The sequence below is a fragment of the Chiloscyllium plagiosum genome, unplaced genomic scaffold (assembly GCF_037043375.1).
Source record: "Chiloscyllium plagiosum isolate Xiang-an unplaced genomic scaffold, Cpla_swu_hap1 HiC_scaffold_15, whole genome shotgun sequence".
Classification (NCBI taxonomy): Eukaryota; Metazoa; Chordata; class Chondrichthyes; order Orectolobiformes; family Hemiscylliidae; genus Chiloscyllium; species Chiloscyllium plagiosum.
In genome coordinates, this window is record NW_028270153.1 from 6,049,470 (window position 1) to 6,068,689 (window position 19,220).

Here is a 19,220-nt window from a genome sequence, read left to right on the forward strand (position 1 = left end):
GGTTGCAAAACCTCATTGTACGCTTGTGAGGAAGTTGAATTAATTTAACTCCAGCTCAGCTGATCCTCAGCTTTTGTGTTTTGGCCAGCATTGGTTACTCTCCAGTTCAAGCCAGAGCTTCCTTGAGTTGACTATTGCACGTTTATTGAGGTCTTTTCTGGGCTACACTCATGTCAGGATCTTTACATAAGCCATTCTGGCCAGTGTTCAGATGGAACACCATCCATCAGACTCAGACTATCTCTGTCTTGTGCTTGGACTCACTCCGCTGCAACCCCAACCTCACTATCAAACCAGCAGACAAGGGAGGCACGGTAGTAGTTTGGCGCACCGACCTCTACACCGCTGAGGCCAAACGCCAGCTCGCAGATACCTCCTCCTACTGCCCCCTTGACCATGACCCCACCCCCCACCACCAAACCATTATCCCCCAGACCGTCCATAACCTCATCACCTCAGGGGATCTCCCATCCACCGCCTCCAACCTCATAGTCCCACAACCCCGCACCTCCCGCTTCTACCTCCTGCCCAAAATCCACAAACCTGATTGCCCCGGCCGACCCATTGTCTCCGCCTGCTCCTGCCCCACCGAACTCATCTCTGCGTACCTTGACACCGTCCTGTCCCCCTTAGTCCAAGAACTTCCTACCTATGTTCGGGACACCACCCATGCCCTCCACCTGCTCCATGATTTTCGCTTCCCCGGTCCCCAACGCCTTATTTTCACCATGGACATCCAGTCCCTGTACACCTCCATCCCCCATCACGAAGGACTCAAAGCCCTCCGCTTCTTTCTTTCCCGCCGTACCGACCAGTACCCTTCCACTGACACCCTCCTTCGACTGACTGAACTGGTCCTCACCCTGAACAACTTCTCTTTCCAATCCTCCCACTTCCTCCAAACGAAAGGAGTAGCCATGGGCACCCGCATGGGCCCCAGCTATGCCTGCCTCTTCGTAGGATATGTGGAACAATCCATCTTCCGCAACTACACTGGCCCCACCCCCCACCTTTTCCTCCGCTACATCAATGACTGTATCGGCGCCGCCTCGTGCTCCCACGAGGAAGTTGAACAGTTCATCCACTTCACCAACACCTTCCACCCCGACCTCAAATTCACCTGGACAGTCTCAGATTCCTCCCTCCCCTTCCTCGACCTTTCTATTTCTATCTCAGGCGACCGAATCAACACGGACATCTACTACAAACCGACCGACTCCCACAGCTACCTGGACTACACCTCCTCCCGTCCTGCCCCCTGTAAAAACGCCATCCCATTCTCCCAATTCCTTCGACTCCACCGCATCTGCTCCCAGGAGGACCAGTTCCAAAAACGCACAACCCAGATGGCCTCCTTCAAGGACCGCAATTTCCCCCCCGACGTGGTCGACGATGCCCTCCACCGCTTCTCTTCCACTTCCCGCTCCTCCGCCCTTGAACCCCGCCCCTCCAACCGCCACCAGGACAGAACCCCACTGGTCCTCACCTACCACCCCCCAATCTCCATGTACAGCGCATCATCCGCCGTCATTTCCGCTACCTCCAAACGGACCCCACCACCAAGGATATATTTCCCTCCCCTCCCCTATCAGCATTCCGTAAAGACCACTCCCTCCGTGACTCCCTCGTCAGATCCACACCCCCCACCAACCCAACCTCCACTCCCGGCACCTTCTCCTGCAACCGCAGGAGGTGCAAGACTTGCGCCCACACCTCCCCCCTCACCTCCCTCCAAGGCCCCAAAGGAAACTTCCATATCCGCCACAGATTCACCTGCACCTCCACACATATCATCTATTGCATCCTCTGCACCCGATGTGGCCTCCTCTATATTGGGGAGACAGGCCGGCTACTTGCGGAGCGTTTCAGAGAACACCTCTGGGACACCCGGACCAACCAACCCAACCACCCTGTAGCTCAACATTTCAATTCCCCCTCCCACTCCACCAAGGATATGCAGGTCTTTGGACTCCTCCATCGTCAGACCACAACAAAACGACGGTTGGAGGAAGAACGCCTTATCTTCCGCCTAGGAACCCTCCAACCACAAGGGATGAACTCGGATTTCACCAGTTTCCTCATTTCCCCTCCCCCCACCCTGTCTCAGTCAAATCCATCAAATTCAGCACTGCCTTCCTAACCTGAGATCTTCTTCCCGACCTCTCCGCCCCCACCCCAGTCTGACCTATCACCCTCACCTCGACCTCTTTCCACCTATCACATTTCCGACGCCCCTCCCCCAAGTCCCTCCTCCCTACCTTTTATCTTAGCCTGCTGGACAAACTTTCCTCATTCCTGAAGAAGGGCTTATGCCCGAAACGTCGATTCTCCTGTTCCTTGGATGCTGCCTGACCTGCGCTTTTCCAGCAACACATCTCCGGCTCTAATCTCCAGCATCTGCAGACCTCACTTTCTCCTCTGTCTTGTGCTGCCTTGTGAACTGTGCGGAGAACTTTTCTTTAATGAAAAGAATTGATGGAGCTGTGTGCACAGAAAGCAGTGACTCACAGGGTCAGTAATGTCATTTTCAGTGAAATGCAAAACACAAGTCTGGGTAACGTGGCTGTCCTACTGAATTGTTACTTCATTCAGGGGCTGGGCAGTGACAGAATGCTGAAGCTTTGCTGCGATCGGTTTGTACGGAGGAACATTCTGCAAGATGTATTTTTGATCTCTTCCCCTCGCCCCACCTGCTGTTTCCCTCCAGACTAATTTTGGGTGTTTGTGTTTGTAAAAGGTTTGTGGGTCACTTCAAATCCCATAAGGAGCGAGAAGCAGAATTTGGAAGTAAAGTTTTGGAATACACCAACCTTTATATCAAGAATTTTGGGGAGGATATGAATGCGACCAGACTGAGAGAGATCTTCAATGCATTTGGTTAGTTTGAGTTCTTCTTGCAAGACCACAGCAGCTTCAGAAATCACCTTGACAACTGTTTTGAGGGACAGCGACTCAGTCAATGAGCAGTGAATGGTATTGCAGTTTTCTGTTCTTGGTGGCAGGGAATTGGGTTTTGTTCAAGACTGTGTATCCAGGTTTGATTTCAGCGAATATTCTGGAAGAAGGTCTGCGATCAACAACTGATTGTATTTACAAAGTACCTTTGTAATGTAATAACCCAAGGCATTTCAGTATTATAAAGCCAATTAAGACACCAAACCACACGTTGGGTTAGATCAGCAAATGCTTACTCGGATTTAGCTTTTTAAAGAAGTGTCTAAAAGGAGGACAGTGAAGGGGAGAGCCATATGGCACAGAAGCAGGCCCTTCAGCCCAGCTCGTCCATGCTGACCAGGTTTCCTAAACAAAACTAGTCCCATTTGCCTGCATGAGGCCCATATCCCCCTCAACCCTCCCTATCCTATTCATATACCCATCCAGATGCCTTTTAAATGTTGTCATTGCACCAGCCTCCACCACTTCCTCTGGCAGCTCATTCCATGCATGCACCATGCTCTGTGTGAAAACGTTACTCCTTAGGTCCCTTTTAAATCTTTCCCCTTTCACCCTCTGCCCTCTAGCTTCAGACTTCCTACTTGAGGGAAAAGACCTTCGCTATTCACCTTAGGCCCCTCATGATTTTATAAACCTCCTGGGGGGTGGGGGGGGGGGTGGTGGGTGGCAGGGAGGTGGTTGGGTGGAATTGAAGCAACTGAGGCCACCAATAGTGGCGTGATTATGATTGGGAATGCTCATGAGGTTAGAGTTAAATAGAATTAAATTGAGGAGATTAGAAATGGGGAGGGTCAGACACAAGAAAAGGTGTAATGGGCAGAGGGAAAGATTGGAAATGCCCCTGTCCACATTGTTTGCTGGGATGGTCCTTTTGGGTTGTTCGGGTTTTGCTGCTCCTCCATGTTCCTTCAGGTACTTTTGGTTGTAGGGGACACAGTGACTTGTTCACATATTATAAAGTCTCTGCTCTATTGGCGGAGAGCACAGCTTGCAGAAACTAATGAGGGAAAACAAACTGACTTTCTTCAGGCTTGAGGTGTACACAGTTTTCCAGCTGTGTCCTAACTTGCATAGTTTTAGTAAAACCTCCCTGCTTTTATATTCCATTCCCTTTGAAATGGAACAAAAGAGGCACAAAAGAGAATAGTCTGTCACCCCTGACCACCCTGTGACCATCTTTGCTCTCTCTCCTCCCTCCCCTCCACTGCCCCCTGTTTGACAAAGCTGTCCAGGATGGACACAGCATTTAAAGATGTTGTGCACGTTCAGAGCAATCAGCCCAAAGTGGTGTCTCAGTAACACTGTTCCACCTCCACATGTGGTGCCGAGGAGCACAGAGGCTATTTGGCCCTTTGAACCTGTTCCATCTTTCAATACGGCCGTGTATGATCTATCCCAACTTCACTCCACCTTCACAACTCACCCCACCCCCTTTAATTCCCTTGTATCCAAACATTGCTCCACATTTTGAGAACGTGCAGCTTTCTGGGAACAAAATCCTGACACTTGTGCCCTTTTTAGGGAAGAGGCAGCTGCTTGTCTCAGTGCCAATTGGTTGAGTTCTTTTATTTTTCAATTGCCTCCGTTTTCTAGGTTCCCTACACGGTAACTGTGGGCAGCAGGATTTTATAACCACGTATTGTGTTCTTTCACCCCATGCTCAAAAATCACCTCCATCAAGGGAGAGGGAGGAGGAGAGGTTTGTATGTGAACTGGGAGCAGGAATAAGCCATTTGGTCCCTCTAGCCAGCTGTGCCACTCAATAAGATAATCATTGATCTGATTACTCTGCATTCCTGCCTACTCCTGATGATAGCATTTCACCCCTTTGCTTTAGAGATTGGCCCCTGGGGAATTGAAGGCAATCAGGTCTACACTAATGCCTGGAGTTAGAGGAGGGCAGAGATCTGGGTTAAATTGGTCTTAGCCTGTTCAGTATATCTGTGGTGTTAAGTCAATCGCGTCAACAAGTCTTCAAGATCCTTTTCCTCTCTGAAGGGAAGACACTGAGTGTTCGGGTGATGACGGATGAGAGAGGTCGCTCCAGGGGATTTGGCTTTGTCAACTTTGAAAAGCATGAAGATGCTCGCAAGGTGAGAATTTTCTGGAATTTCTTCCAGATGACCTTCAGGAATTGTGCATGTCTAAATGTACTGCTGCTTTGTGATGTCCCTTGAATATTGTAACCAGGCCGTGGTGTAAATCTAGAAAAATGAAATGACAATGTATTGTGGCTGGAGAGTGTGGTGCTGGACAAGCACAGCAGACAGTCAGCTTCTGAGGAGCTGCAGAGTTGACGTTTTGGGCAAAAGCCCTTCAACTTGATGAAGGGCTTTTGCCCAAAACGTCAACACTTCTCCTCGGATGCTGCCTGACCTGTGCTTTTCCAGCACCATATTCTCGACTCTAATCTCCAGCATCTGCAGTCCTTACTTTCGCCTCTGTTTATTTTGGCTGTTTGTGTGCAAAGCTCTCAGATCTGAAGATGTCAAAATACGTTTCATTGTAAATAGCCTATTGCCTTTGGGGAATGTCAGCAGGTTTGGTAGCTTTAGTGGAGAGCGAAACAGCTAACATTTCTTCAGATCAATTTCTGCAGTTGGATTTCATGTTCTGTAATTTTGCAACAAGGGAGACCATTCAATCCATCTTGTCAATGCTGGCTCTTTTGACTAAACAATCCAATTGTTCTCAGTCCCCCTGCTATTTCATCAGAGGATTGAAAACTTGTCTGTTTCTCCCCAAGTATTCCTCCAATATCCATTTTGAAAGTTCCTGTTTAACCTGGTTCCACCACCCCCTCATGCAGCAAGGTGAAAATTTGTCAGCTTCCTTTTTAAATATAAATTTCTTGTTTTGGTGGTTGCTTTTCTACTTATGCCTTCTGGTCATTCATCCTCCTGCCAGTGGAGTTATTCTAATGGATTGAGTCCAGCTGGCCATTGCATTGCGTTGAATCGGTCTATCGTTTTGGCTGTTATGTGCAATGGGTCTCAGTGAGGTTGAAACTTGTTTGGTGATGATATGGGCGCCTGGTCGCAAGTCATGCTCTCTACGTGAGCGAGGGCTGGATCCAACCCATCTCCAAAATGCTACCTAGTCCTCCTCCTCCTCTCTCTCGTATTCAGGCAGTGGCTGAAATGAATGGCAAAGAGATTAATAGCCGAGCTGTGTATGTTGGCCGTGCACAGAAGAAGATGGAGCGACAGTGTGAGCTGAAACGCAGGTTTGAGTTGATGAAGCAAGAGAGAAACAGCCGCTATCAGGTCAGTGTTGTCTGATGTTCCTGTGTGGTAACGACCTAATCTCAGAACGGAGGCTTTTGGCCCATCCAGACTGTACTGGCTCAAATGAAGAGTTGTCTGATTAATGCACACCACTGTTCTTTTTTTTTCTTTTATCTCTGCAAAGCGTTTCCATATATTTATTTATTTTGAGAGTTACTGTTAAAGATCCTTCCATTTCCCTTTCTGGTTACACTGCCCTGGGCATAGCAAAACCGAGGCAGGTGTCACAGGCTTTATTAGCCATACTGGGCAAGTAGGTATGAGCCAGCCACATTGCTGTGGGTCTGGGGGTCACATGCAGACCAAGACAGTCAAGGATTGCAGTTTCCTTCCCCAAAGGACATTAGTGAACCAGGTAGGTTTTTTCCAACAATTGTGGTGATGCTGCTCCTTTAATATGTTATGTTGTCCTTGGCTTTTTTTTTCCAGAGAAGCTATGAAAGACACAGACTCCAAAAAGTCTAAGTTTGTAGGGTTTTAAGGCCAATTTGATTATGGCTAACAGATACTGCCTCAGGAAAAGGGCTTTGAAGTTGAAAATAAACACTTGTACAATGAAAGGGGAGTGGCCAGTTCTCCCAGCTCCGCTTTACTCTGGTTTGGTTTGGTCTGGCTGTTCACTGAAAGCAGGCAGTCAGTTGTGAAGCTGCTGGACCCGAGAGAAGCAGGACCATGCTGACCCTCCCTGTCTCTGACTTCTCTCCTGTCAGATTCTGGGTTTGACTTTATCTTATGTGCCAAGGAGTGTTTATGGGAACAGCAGCATTAAATCTTTTGGGTTTTTGAATAGGTTAAGTTATTCAGTATTCTGTTCTCTTGTGTGTTTCAATCTTGTAAATAAATTCTGCTTTGTTTAAAACGAAATGATTGGGCGAGCTGCATCCCTCCTGGAATATCCATGTTCCACCTACTTAAAACACCCGAACCGAGTTAGGGTCTGGGCTGCTTGAAATGTTTTGATGGGGTCTGGCCTGGTCTATAACCGAATCAATAATGGTTTTGTGAACATCATTAGTCTCAATTCCAGATTTTATTCATTGAATTCAAATTCCATCACCTGCTTTGGGATTTAGACTTGGGTCCCCAGACCGTTACCTGGGTCTCTTGGATTAAGGTTAGCAATTAATACCAATTTTTGCTATTGCATCTCCCTAATTTTAACAAATCTATGTTCTCTTTTTTTGCTGATTCACTCAAATTTCTATTCTTTTTACGGACCCTCTTGTCACTGGGGAGATTGGAAATATTTCACTCTCGAATCATTTTCATTCCAAATTAAATCATTCTTAACAGCGTGGACAAGCATTCCCTCCAATACTGACTCTCAGTAGTAGCCGTGAGTACCATCTACAAGAAGCAGAACCTTCCAATCCCATGACCACCTCCACCTAGAAAGACCGGAACAGAAGATGCATGGGAACACCAATCCATTGGCTGCTTCCATTATTTTCTGTTGACATTTTAATGATTTCTGTACCTGGACTGTTTGAGTGCCCCCTATGTATAATGCGTCACCATTTTAGAAATATCTGTCCTTTTCAGATTCACCATGATTCAGTTTCTTCACCATAAGCTGTAGGTCCAGAAGGCCATTTGGTCCAATGTGCTAATCAGATAATCCTAAATCATTCTGTCATCTTGGAAAAGTCTTGACAGCCCTTTGCAGTAAAGTATTTCACAGTTTCATTACCCATTCGAGAGAAGAAATTCCTCCTTATCTCTGTCTTAAATGGGTGACCCCTTGTTCTAAGATTATGCCCTCTAGTCCTAGATTCTCCCATAATGGGAGCTGAAAAATGTGTTGCTGGAAAAGCACAGCAGGTCAGGTAGCATCCAAGGAGCAGGAGAATCGACGTTTCGGGCATAAGCCCTTCTTCAGAAATCTGAATCAGGAATCTGAATCAGGAATCATAATGGGAGACAACATCTACCCTGTCAACCTCCTTAAAGTTGCCTTGGAACCCTGAATCCCTCTGTGCTGCAGCAGTCTCTATCCTGTATCCATGCTAATGTACAACCTCCAACATGATGGGCTCGTAGCTTGTGGCCTAATGTGTGATACTGCATCAAGTGTCTTTTGGAAATTGATATTACATCTACTGGTTTCCCTTTCTATATCCTGCTTGTACCACCTGTAGGAGTTTTGTCAGGCATGATTTTCCCCTTCATGAAACCATGTCGTCTCTGATTATATTATGTAATTCGAAATGCTCTGCTATTTCATCCTTTATAATAGACTCTAACATTGTGAAAATGTTAGGGTTTAAACTAACTAGGGTATAATTACATGTTTCAGATCTCCCTTTTAAAATGAGAATTACATTGGCCGTTTTCCAACCCTTTTGGGTCTTTTCCAGAATCGAAAGATTCTTGGAAGATTATTGCCATTGCATCCATTATTTTTGGAACTGCATCCTCTTAATATCTTAATCCAACCCATCAGGTCCAGGGGACTTACCAGGCCTTAGAGAAATTAATGGAGCTATACTTTTTTTTTTTCTCTCATTCCCTCCCAACCCCTCATCCCCAGTTTTGCCCCTTGAATATTTGGTAATTTTGGCAAGGTGTTCATGTTTTCTCTTGTGAAGACTGATGCAAAGTATTTATTCAACTGTCATTTCCTGGCTGCCCATCATTTTTTCCAGCCTCATCCTGTAAGTGCTCTTGCTGTCTCCGTATGTTAACCGTGATCAACCTCTTTCCTTCCTCAACCCCCCTTCCCCACTGGGGTGGATGTTTGCTATGAGCAATAAACTATTTTCTTCAATATCTGCTATTGTGCCTCAACCATTACGTTTCTGTTAAACTCCTCCTTTCCCAGTCCAGTCCTGTCAACTCTACCCTTATTCCTTTGTGATTGCCCTTATTCCTTTGTGATTGCCCTTATTTAAGTTGAGCACAATTGTTTCCAACTTCACTTTCCCACTTCCAGACTGAAACTTAAATCCCACCTTGTGCTTACTGTTTCATGGGGGGGGTTCACTCTGAGATTGCCTGTTAAATCTGCCTCATTAGATATTTGCCAAATCCAAAATAGCCTGATTGCAGCCCACAACATATTGTTCTCAGAAACTATCCCAAGTGCATTCTCTGAACTCTTCGTGGCTATCTCTGCCAATTTGATTTTTCCCAAGATTAAAACCACTCTCAATTAATGTATTGTCTCTTTTACAAGCCTCATTACTTTCTGGTTTAATGTAGCTGTTGGTAGGTGGCCCATAGTCTGTGCCCACCAAAGTCATCTATCCCTGGTTATTTCTGCCTCCACAAGGTCTATTACACCTGATCCTGAATGATTTGCTATCTCACTGCTTCCATCTCATACTAACAGAGCTTTCCCACCACCCTTTCCTGCCTGTCCTCTGAATAATTATTTTCCCAGCTTTAATCTCCGTGTAACCATGTCTCCATGGCCATGAGACCATACCCTTTAACCTCAATTTGTGGTGTTGATTCACTTATTTTGTTCTGAATGGCATGCCTGTTTTGTATGGAGAACCATTAATTTTGTCTTTTTTCCCATGTTTCCTCCTTTGACTCTCTTTGCTTTTCTCTGAGAGCTGTGCCTTCCTGAAGAGCTGCGATGCTGTCAGATCCTTTTTGCTTTTGAAACCTAGGTTGCCTGTCTCTGGAACCCTCCTGTGATTGACTTTTAAGCCCTCTCCACAACCTGTGTTAATTAGGTTGCTGGTTCAAGTGAAGCCTCTTGCCAGAACAGTTTCCTTCAAAGTCTAAGACTGTGGTGCTGGAAAAGCACAGCAGGTCAGGCATCTGAGGAGCAGGAGAATCTACGTTTCAGGCATAAGCCTTGATTCAGAGGCTTACGCCCGAAACACCAACTCTCCTGCTCCTCAGATGCTGCCTGACCTGCTGTGCTTTTCCAGTACCCCACACTCTCTCGACTCTGATCTCCAGCATCTGCAGTGCTCACTTTCACCCAGTTCCCTTCTAAGCCCAGTCTTATCCAGTGAAGACTTACCCTGTCTGTAATTTCAAACATATCTATGATGGTACAAAATAGGAGTAGCAGTTGGCCATTCAACCCTTCAAGCCTGCTCTATCAATGGTTATGATCAGGGCAGGTCTGTTGGTATTCAGAATACCCCACCCTGTTTACCCCCAATAACCTTACAAACTCCTACCCCTCAGGAATCTATTACTTTTTTTTAAAAAAACTCCTTGACCAACGTCCACTCCATTGAGGCAGAGAAAACAAAACTCCACCTTGTCCCTGCCCTAAAAGGGCATTTTGAATCAATTACTGTGATCCTGTATCAAAGCTTCAGAAAGCAGTGCCAGAAGACTGTAGGAACAAGGAGTAGAGACAACGCTGGAAATTATAGATCCGTGAGCCCTACTTCAGTTGTGGGTAAAGTATTGGAAAAGATTATAAGAAATAGGATTTATAATTATCTAGGGAAGAATAAGTTGCTTAGAGATAGTCAAAACTATTGGGTTTTTTCAGAAGATGATCAAATTGGTGGATTAGGAGAAAAATTGGTGATTTCAGTAAGGCATTTGATAAGGTTCCCCATGGTAGGCTATTGCAGAAAATACAAAGGCATGAGATTGAGGGTGATTTAGCAGTTTGGATCAGAAATTGCTAGCTGAAAGATGATAGGGTGGCGGTTGATGGGAAATGGTCGTCCAGGAGTTCAGTTACTAGTGGGGTACCGCAAAGATCTGTTTTGGGTCCACTGTTGTTTGTCATTTAGATAAACAACCTGGATGAGAGCGTAGAAGGGTAGGTTAGTAAATTTGTGGATGACATTAAGGTTAGTGGAGTTGTGGATAGTGTAGAAGGATGTTGTAGGTTGCAGAGGGACATAGATTAGCTGCAGAGCTGGGCTGAGAGGTGGCAAATGGAGTTTAATGCAGAAAAGTGAGGTGATTCACTTTGGAAGGAGTAACAGGAATTCAGAGTACTGGGCTAATGGTAAGATTCTTGATAGTGTAGATGAGCAGAGATCTTGGTGTCCAGGTACATAGATCCTTGAAAGTTGCCACCCAGATTGATAGGGTTGTTAAGAAGTCAGTGTATTGGTTTTTATTGGTAGAGGGACTGAGTTTTGGAGCCATGAGATCATGCTGCAGCTGCACAAAACTCTGGTGCAGCCGCATTTGGAGTATTGTGTACAGTCCTGGTCACTGCATTATAGGATGTGAAAGTTTTGGAAAGGGTTCAGAGGAGATTTACTAGGATATTGCCTGGTATGGAGGGAAAGCCTTGTGAGGAAAGGCTGAGGGACTTGAGGCTGTTTTCGTTAGAGAGAAGGTTGAGAGGTGACTTAATAGAGACATATAAGAAGATAATCAGAGTTACATAGGGTGGACAGAGAGCCTTTTTGAGGATGGTGCTGGCTAGTACGAGGGGACGTATATTTAATTGAGGGTGATAGATATAGGACAGATATCAGAGGGAGTTTCTTTACTCAGTAGTAGGGGCAAGGAACACTCCGCCTGCAACAGTAGTAGATTCGCCAATTTTAAGGGCATTTAAATGGTCATTGGATAGGCATATGGGCGAGAATGGAATAGTGTAGGGTTAGATGGGCTTCAGATTGGTTCCACAGGTCAGCTCAACATCATGGAAGGGCCTGTTATGTGCTGTAAAGTTCTCTGTTCTAATAATCTTACTATTTTTAAAAAGGATGCTGAACGGTTTAAAATTTTCTGTCGTCCCAGTTTCTCCTGTCCCTCCCATGTAGGCTCCTTATCACTGGGGTAATCCCAGTTAATCTATTCCACACCCCCTCTTCATCTTTCTCCTGCTCCCTGAACTGTCCCCAGAAATTCACACGTTTTTGACTGAATCTGGTTTTTGTTTTGGTGGAATTTGTTCACTTCAGTACCCCCTCTGACCTTGTCAATAGGAACATTTAGTTCACATCCTTTTTAATAGCCATGCCAAAGAAAATTCTGTTAAGTCCTTTTGTGAATCTCTCAGTTCCTGTCAAGGACCCCCCCCCCTTGGGAACAAAATTATCTCCGGCACAAAATCAAATTGCTGCAGATGCTGGAAATCTGAAATGAAAATGGAAAAAGCTGGAATTAGCAAGCCCAGCAGAAATGGTTTGAGATGAAAAGTTATTGCTTAATTTGTCCCATTCTAACAGAAGATTGTTTCATAAGTCAACATTGTTTGAGTAAGGACATCTGCCATGCTTGCCTGGTCTGGTCTAGCGTGTGATTCCAGACCCATAGTGATGTGGTTGATTCTTACATGTCTTCCAGAGGAAATGGTGGATGTAAGCTATCTGGATAAGTATGTGAATATGAAAGCTTTTGGAGGGATATGGTCCAAGCGCATGCAAGTAGGAGTAGTTTAATTTTAGAACATGGGTAACATGAACTGGTTGGACCAAACGGTCTGTTTCCATCCTTGTATAGCAAAATCACTCTGTATCAAATATTTATGAAGTCAAAACAAGGAATTAAACCAGACATAAGATTTCCAGGGCCAAAGTCAATACCACCACAACCCTGTAGAGCTGCAAATTCTGCCCCCCCCCCCCCAAACCAGCTTTCTGGGGATTTGTGCTAAATTTGGGTGAGCTGTCCCAGTGTAGTCAAATAACAGCCTGGCATGGTCGTGCCCTCTCAATCATAACAACACACTTTAAGACTATTCCAGACAGTCGTACCAGAAGGTGGTGGCACAGGGATATACCATTAGAGAGGAACAGTTCTGGAAGCCCCCATTGACTCCTAACCCCAGGAAATCCCATTGCGTTGTTAAATGGGGGCAAGGACCCCTTCAGCTGGTGAATTCACTCTTGACCAGAGGGAGAGTTGTGTGAAAAGGGCACAGACTTAATCCCAGAGGTGTGGGGGTAAACGCAATGTCCATCACTGGATTAGGAGCAGTACCCATGACTGAGGTTCTAGAAGCATTGCTGTGAGCCTGGGTCTGTGGCAGGTAATGAAGGAACCAACAAGCGGACAAGCCATACATGACCTTGACCTCATCCTTCCCAATCCACATGCTGGCGTGTCCATCCATCACGGGCTCGGTACGCATGATCACCAGACAGTCTTTTGTGGAGACAGTCCCACCTTCACCATGAGGTCACTCTCCATTGTGTTGTGTGCCATTATTGCTGCTGAAATAGGACCGAGTTTGAACAGATCTAAAACTTTAAACTTGAGCTTGAGGCATACTTATTCCAACACAGTCTGTAACCTCCTGGCCTGGCATGTCCCTACTGTATCATTACCATTAAGCTAGGGGATCAACCCTGGTTCATTGGAAAGTGCCAGAGGGCATACCAGGAACAGCACCTGAAAATGCGGTGTCAGCCTGGTGAAGCTACCAAACAGGACTACTTTCAAGTTGAGCAGCAAGAAATAAAGTTAAACAACACCACCACAAACAGATTACATCTAAAGTGCACAGTCCGGCTGTATCCAGTCCTGAATGGTGGTCAATTACACCAGAAACTGAAGGAGGGGGCTACTCCAATGTCCAAGGTGAGAGCCAAGCATGTCAGTGCAAGACAAAGCTGAAGTAGTATCTTTGTCAAGCATCAGCCATAAGTGCTGAGTGAATGATCCATCTTAACATCCTCCAGTGGTAATTCTGTAAGTTAGCTCGCTGAGCTAGAAGGTTTGTTTTCAGACTTTTCATCACCATACTAGGTAACATCATCAGTGAGAGTCTCCGGTGAGGCGCTGGTGGTATGTCCCGCCTCTCTATGTGGGCGGCACAGTAGTTAACACTGCTGCCTCACCTCGCCAGAGACCGGGGTTCAATTCCCGCCTCAGGCGACTCTGCGTGAAGTTTGTACATTCTCCCCGTGTCTGCGTAGGTTTCCTCCGGGTGCACCGGTTTCCTCCCACAGTCCAAAAAAAAATGTGCAGGTTAAGTGAATTGGCCATGCTAAATTGCCCGTAATGTTAGGTGAAGGGGTAAATGTCGGGGAATGGGTCTGGGTAGGTTGCGCTTCGGCAGGTTGGTGTAGACTTGTTGGGCCGAACGGCCTGTTTCCACACTAAGTAATCTAATCTATTTATAGGTCTTGATTTCTTAAGGTGAGTGATGTCATTTCCAGTTTTTTTAAGGGAAGGTGGATAGGATCTAAGTTGATGTGTTTATTGATGGAGTTCTGGTTAGAATGCCATGCCTTTAAGAATTCTTCTGTGTGTCTTTGTTTCACCTGACCTTGGATGTGTGTGTTGTCCCAGTCTGTATGTCCTCCTTTGTCTGTATGTATGGAAACTAGTGATAGTGGGTCATGTCTTTTGGTGGCCAGTTGGTGTTCATGTATCCTGGTGGCAAGTTTCCTGCTAGTTTGTCTGCTGTAGTTTTTTTTTAAACAGTTTTTGCATAGTATCTTGTACATAGTTTTGCTGGTGGTAACTAATGGATCCTTTTGGTTCATTAGTTGTGTTTTAGTGGGTTGGTAGTTTTGTAGGATACCATAATTCCAAGGGGTCTGAGTAGTCTGGAAGTCATTTCTGATATGCCTTTGATGTAAGGTAATGTGGCTACAGGTTTTGGTTGTGTTCTGTTTTTTTTTGTTTGGGTTTGTTTCTGAGGAATCAATGGATTGGTGGCTTATTGGGTACCCATTTTTCTTGAAAATGTTGTATAGATATTTTCCTGCTTTTGTAGTTCTTGAGTGGTGCTGTGTGATGTAGCTCGTTGAAATAATGTCTTGATGCAGCTCTGTTTGTGGGTGTTGGGGTGATTGCTTCTGAAGTTAAGTATTTGGTCCGTGTGCTTTCCTGTAGACACTAGTTTGAAGCTCTCCATTAACTGTATGTTCAGCTGTTACATCTAGGAATTGGGAGTCTGTTCTCATTCTCCTCTTTTGTGAATTTTATGCCTATCAGGATATTGGTGTTGCAAGGTTCCTCTAATGTGTTCCATTTTATGACGAAGGTGTCATCTACGTAGCGGACCCAAAGTTTGGCTTGGATAGATGGGAGGTCAGCTTGTTCAAGTCTCTGCATTACTGCTTCCACTATAAGCCCTGACATTGGTGATCCCATGGGTGTTCTGTTGACTTGTTTGTAAGTTTTTTGAATGTGAAGTGGATGGTGTGGCACAGGTCCACTAGCTTGAGGATGTTGTCTTTGCTGATGAAGTTGGTCATCATTCAATAACAACCTACAAACAAGTAATGCAGAGACTTGAACAAGCTGCCCTCCCATAGATCCAACCCAAACTTTGGGTCTGTTTTTTTTTAGATTAGATTACATTAGTGTGGAAACAGGCCCTTCAGCCCAACAACTCCACACCGACCCACCGAAGCGTAACCTACCCATACCCCTACATTTATCCCTTGCCTAACACTACGGGCAATTTAGCATGGCCAATTCACCTGACCTGCACATCTTTGGACTGTGGGAGGAAACCGGAGCACCCGGAGGAAACCCACGCAGACATGGGGAGAACGTGCAAACTCCACACAGTCAGTCGCCTGAGGCAGGAATTGAACCCGGGTCTCTGGCGCTGTGAGGCAGCAGTGCTAACCACTGTGCCACCGTGCCGCCCACAAATGTAGATGATACTTTTGTCATCGCAAAACGGAACAAGTTAGAGGAAGCATGCAGCACCAACAATATTCTGACGGGCATAAAGTTGACAGGAGGTGAATGACAACAGATTCCCATTCCTAGATGTAACAGTTGAGCGTACAGTTAACGGAGAGCTTCAAACCAGCGTCTACAGAAAACAACACACTGACCAAATAATTTGCTTCAGAAGCAATCACCCCAACACCCACAAACTGAGCTGTATTACGACATTATTTCAATGAGCTATATCATACTACAGCACCCAATAACTAACTAGACTGGCAGGACATATCATCAGCGCGTCACCAGAGACACTCACTGATGATGTTACCTCGTATGGTGACGAAATGTCTGAAAACAAAGCTGAAGTTCAGTGAGCTAACTTAAGGACTTATCACCCTGAGCTATACATCCTCTCTAAAATCGCTAATCCTCCAGTGGTCCCCAGTATCACCGATGCCAGTCTTCACCCGACTGGATTCGCTTCAGATAATATTGAGAAATGGCTGATCAGTGGCTATGTGAAGGTTGTTAGGCTGGGGGGGGGAGATGCCATCAACATTATGGCAGTGTTGCTGAAGACACATGCTCCAGAACTAGCTGTGCCCCTAGCCAAGCACAAGCAAAGGAACAGCCTGTTCAGTGATGCTCAGTTTGGGTTCCATCAGTGTCCTAGGGTTTCCTGACAACCTTGCTCCAATTATGGAGGGAAGAGCTGAATTCCATAGGTGAGAGTGACAGCCCTTGACATGGAGCCTGATTTGACAGAGTGCGGCAACTGGAATCGATGGGTGTCGGGACAAACTCTCTCCGTTGATTGGAGTCATACCTGACATAGGTGGTTATAATTGTTGGGGGTCAGTCATCTCAGCTCCAGGCCACCTCTGCAGGCATTCCTCAGGATAGATAATTTCTAATCGCCCTGTTCAGTGATAGTATTACAAAGTTTGTGAGAAGATTTGTAGCTTGGGTGCTCGTTGTTGTGGTTCTGTTCGCCGAGCTGGGAATTTGTGTTGCAGAAGTTTCGTCCCCTGTCTAGGTGACATCCTCAGTGCTTGGGAGCCTCCTGTGAAGCGCTTCTGTGATGTTTCCTCCGGCATTTGTAGTGGTTTGAATCTGCCGCTTCCGGTTGTCAGTTCCAGCTGTCCATTGCAGTGGTCGGTATATTGGGTCCAGGTCGATGTGCTTATTGATAGAATCTGTGGATGAGTGCCATGCCTCTAGGACTTCCCTGGCTGTTCTCTGTTTGGCTTGTCCTATAATAGTAGTGTTGTCCCAGTCGAATTCATGTTGCTTGTCATCTGCGTGTGGGGCTATGAAGGATAACTGGTCGTGTCGTTTCGTGGTTAGTTGGTGTTCATGGATGCGGATCGTTAGCTGTCTTCCTGTTTGTCCTATGTAGTGTTTTGTGCAGTCCTTGCATGGGATTTTGTACACTACATTGGTTTTGCTCATGCTGGGTAATGGCTCCTTCGTTCTGGTGAGTTGTTGTCTGAGAGTGGCTGTTGGTTTGTGTGCTGTTGAGTCCTAGTGATCGCAATAGTCTGGCTGTCAGTTCAAAAATGCTCTTGATGTATGGTAGTGTGGCTAGTCCTTTGGGTTGCGGCATGTCCTCATTCCGTTGTCTTTCCCTTAGGCATCTGTTGATGAAATTGCGTGGGTATCCGTTTTTGGCGAATACATTGTATAGGTGATCTTCTTCCTCTTTTTGCAGTTCTGGTGTGCTGCAGTGTGTTGTGGCCCTTTTGAACAGTGTCTTGATGCAACTTCTTTTGTGTGTGTTAGGGTGGTTGCTTTCGTAGTTTAGGACTTGGTCTGTGTGTGTGGCTTTCCTGTATAACTTTGTGGTGAATTCTCCGTTCGGTGTTCTCTGTACCATCACGCCTAGGAATGGGAGTTGGTTGTCCTTTTCTTCCTCTCTAGTGAATTGGATTCCTGAGAGTGTGGCGTTGATGATCCGGTGTGTGTTTTCTATTTCTGTGTTTTTAAAAGATTAAAAAGGCATCATCTACATATCTGACCCAGAGTTTGGGTTGAATTTGCGGTAATACTGTTTGATCTAATCTTTGCATTACCGCTTCTGCTATGAGTCCAGAGATGGGTGAGCCCATGGGTGTGCCGTTGATTTGTTCATATATTTGGTTGTTGAATGTGAAGTGTGTTGTGAGACACAGATCCAGTAGTTCGAGTATGCCGTCTTCGTTGATTAGGTTAAAACTACTGGACCTGTGCCTCACAACACACTTCACATTCAACAACCAAATATATGAACAAATCAATGGCACACCCACAGACCAAGTCCTAAACTACGAAAGCAACCACCCTAACACACACAAAAGAAGTTGCATCAAGACACTGTTCAAAAGGGCCACAACACACTGCAGCACACCAGAACTGCAAAAAGAGGAAGAAGAACACCTATACAATGTATTCGCCAAAAACGGATATCCGCACAATTTCATCAACAGATGCCTAAGGGAAAGACAACGGAATGAGGACATGCCGCAACCCAAAGGACTAGCCACACTACCATACATCAAGAGCATTTTTGAACTGACAGCCAGACTATTGCGATCACTAGGACTCAACAGCACACAAACCAACAGCCACTCTCAGACAACAACTCACCAGAACGAAGGAGCCATTACCCAGCATGAGCAAAACCAATGTAGTGTACAAAATCCCATGCAAGGACTGCACAAAACACTACATAGGACAAACAGGAAGACAGCTAACGATCCGCATCCATGAACACCAACTAACCACGAAACGACACGACCAGTTATCCTTCATAGCCCCACACGCAGATGACAAGCAACATGAATTCGACTGGGACAACACTACTATTATAGGACAAGCCAAACCGAGAACAGCCAGGGAAGTCCTAGAGGCATGGCACTCATCCACTGATTCAATCAATAAGCACATCGACCTGGACCCAATATACCGACCACTGCAGCGGACAGCTGGAACTGACAACCAGAAGCGGTAGATTCAAATCACTATAAACGCCGGAGGAAACATCACAGAAGCGATTCACAGGAAGCTCCCAAGCACCGAGGATGTCACCTAGACAGGGGACGAAACGTCTGCAACACAAATTCCCAGCTCGGCGAACAGAACCACAACAATGGTATTACAAAACTCTGGCACAGGTAGGACTTGAACTCAGGGCTCCATGCTCAGAGGTAAGGACACTACACCTGCATTACAAGAGCCCCCAATGCCTCGGGGTAGTATCCTCTGCTCAATCATATTCAGCTGCTTTGTCAATGACCTTCCCTCCTCCAGAAGGTCAGAAGCGGAGTTTTTTCTTTGGTGATAACTGCACAATATTCAACACCATTTGAGATTCCTCAGACTGAAACAGTCCATATCCAAATGCAGCAAGACCTGCACAATGTCCAGGCCTGGGCTGACAGAGTAAGTAATATCATGTCAGATAAATGCCTGGTA

The 19,220-nt window shown here is 45.8% G+C and overlaps 1 protein-coding gene across 1 annotated transcript in view; it reads left to right on the plus strand.

Moving 5' to 3' along the window:
* Nucleotides 1-19,220, plus strand: part of LOC122560316 (embryonic polyadenylate-binding protein-like) — a 50,926-nt gene that overhangs the window by 11,216 nt on the left and 20,490 nt on the right. Inside the window, exons 4-6 of the mRNA XM_043710910.2 lie at nucleotides 2,738-2,877; nucleotides 4,954-5,048; nucleotides 6,084-6,221. Coding sequence (XP_043566845.1) covers nucleotides 2,738-2,877; nucleotides 4,954-5,048; nucleotides 6,084-6,221 — 373 coding nt within the window. The remainder of the gene's footprint in view (nucleotides 1-2,737; nucleotides 2,878-4,953; nucleotides 5,049-6,083; nucleotides 6,222-19,220) is intronic.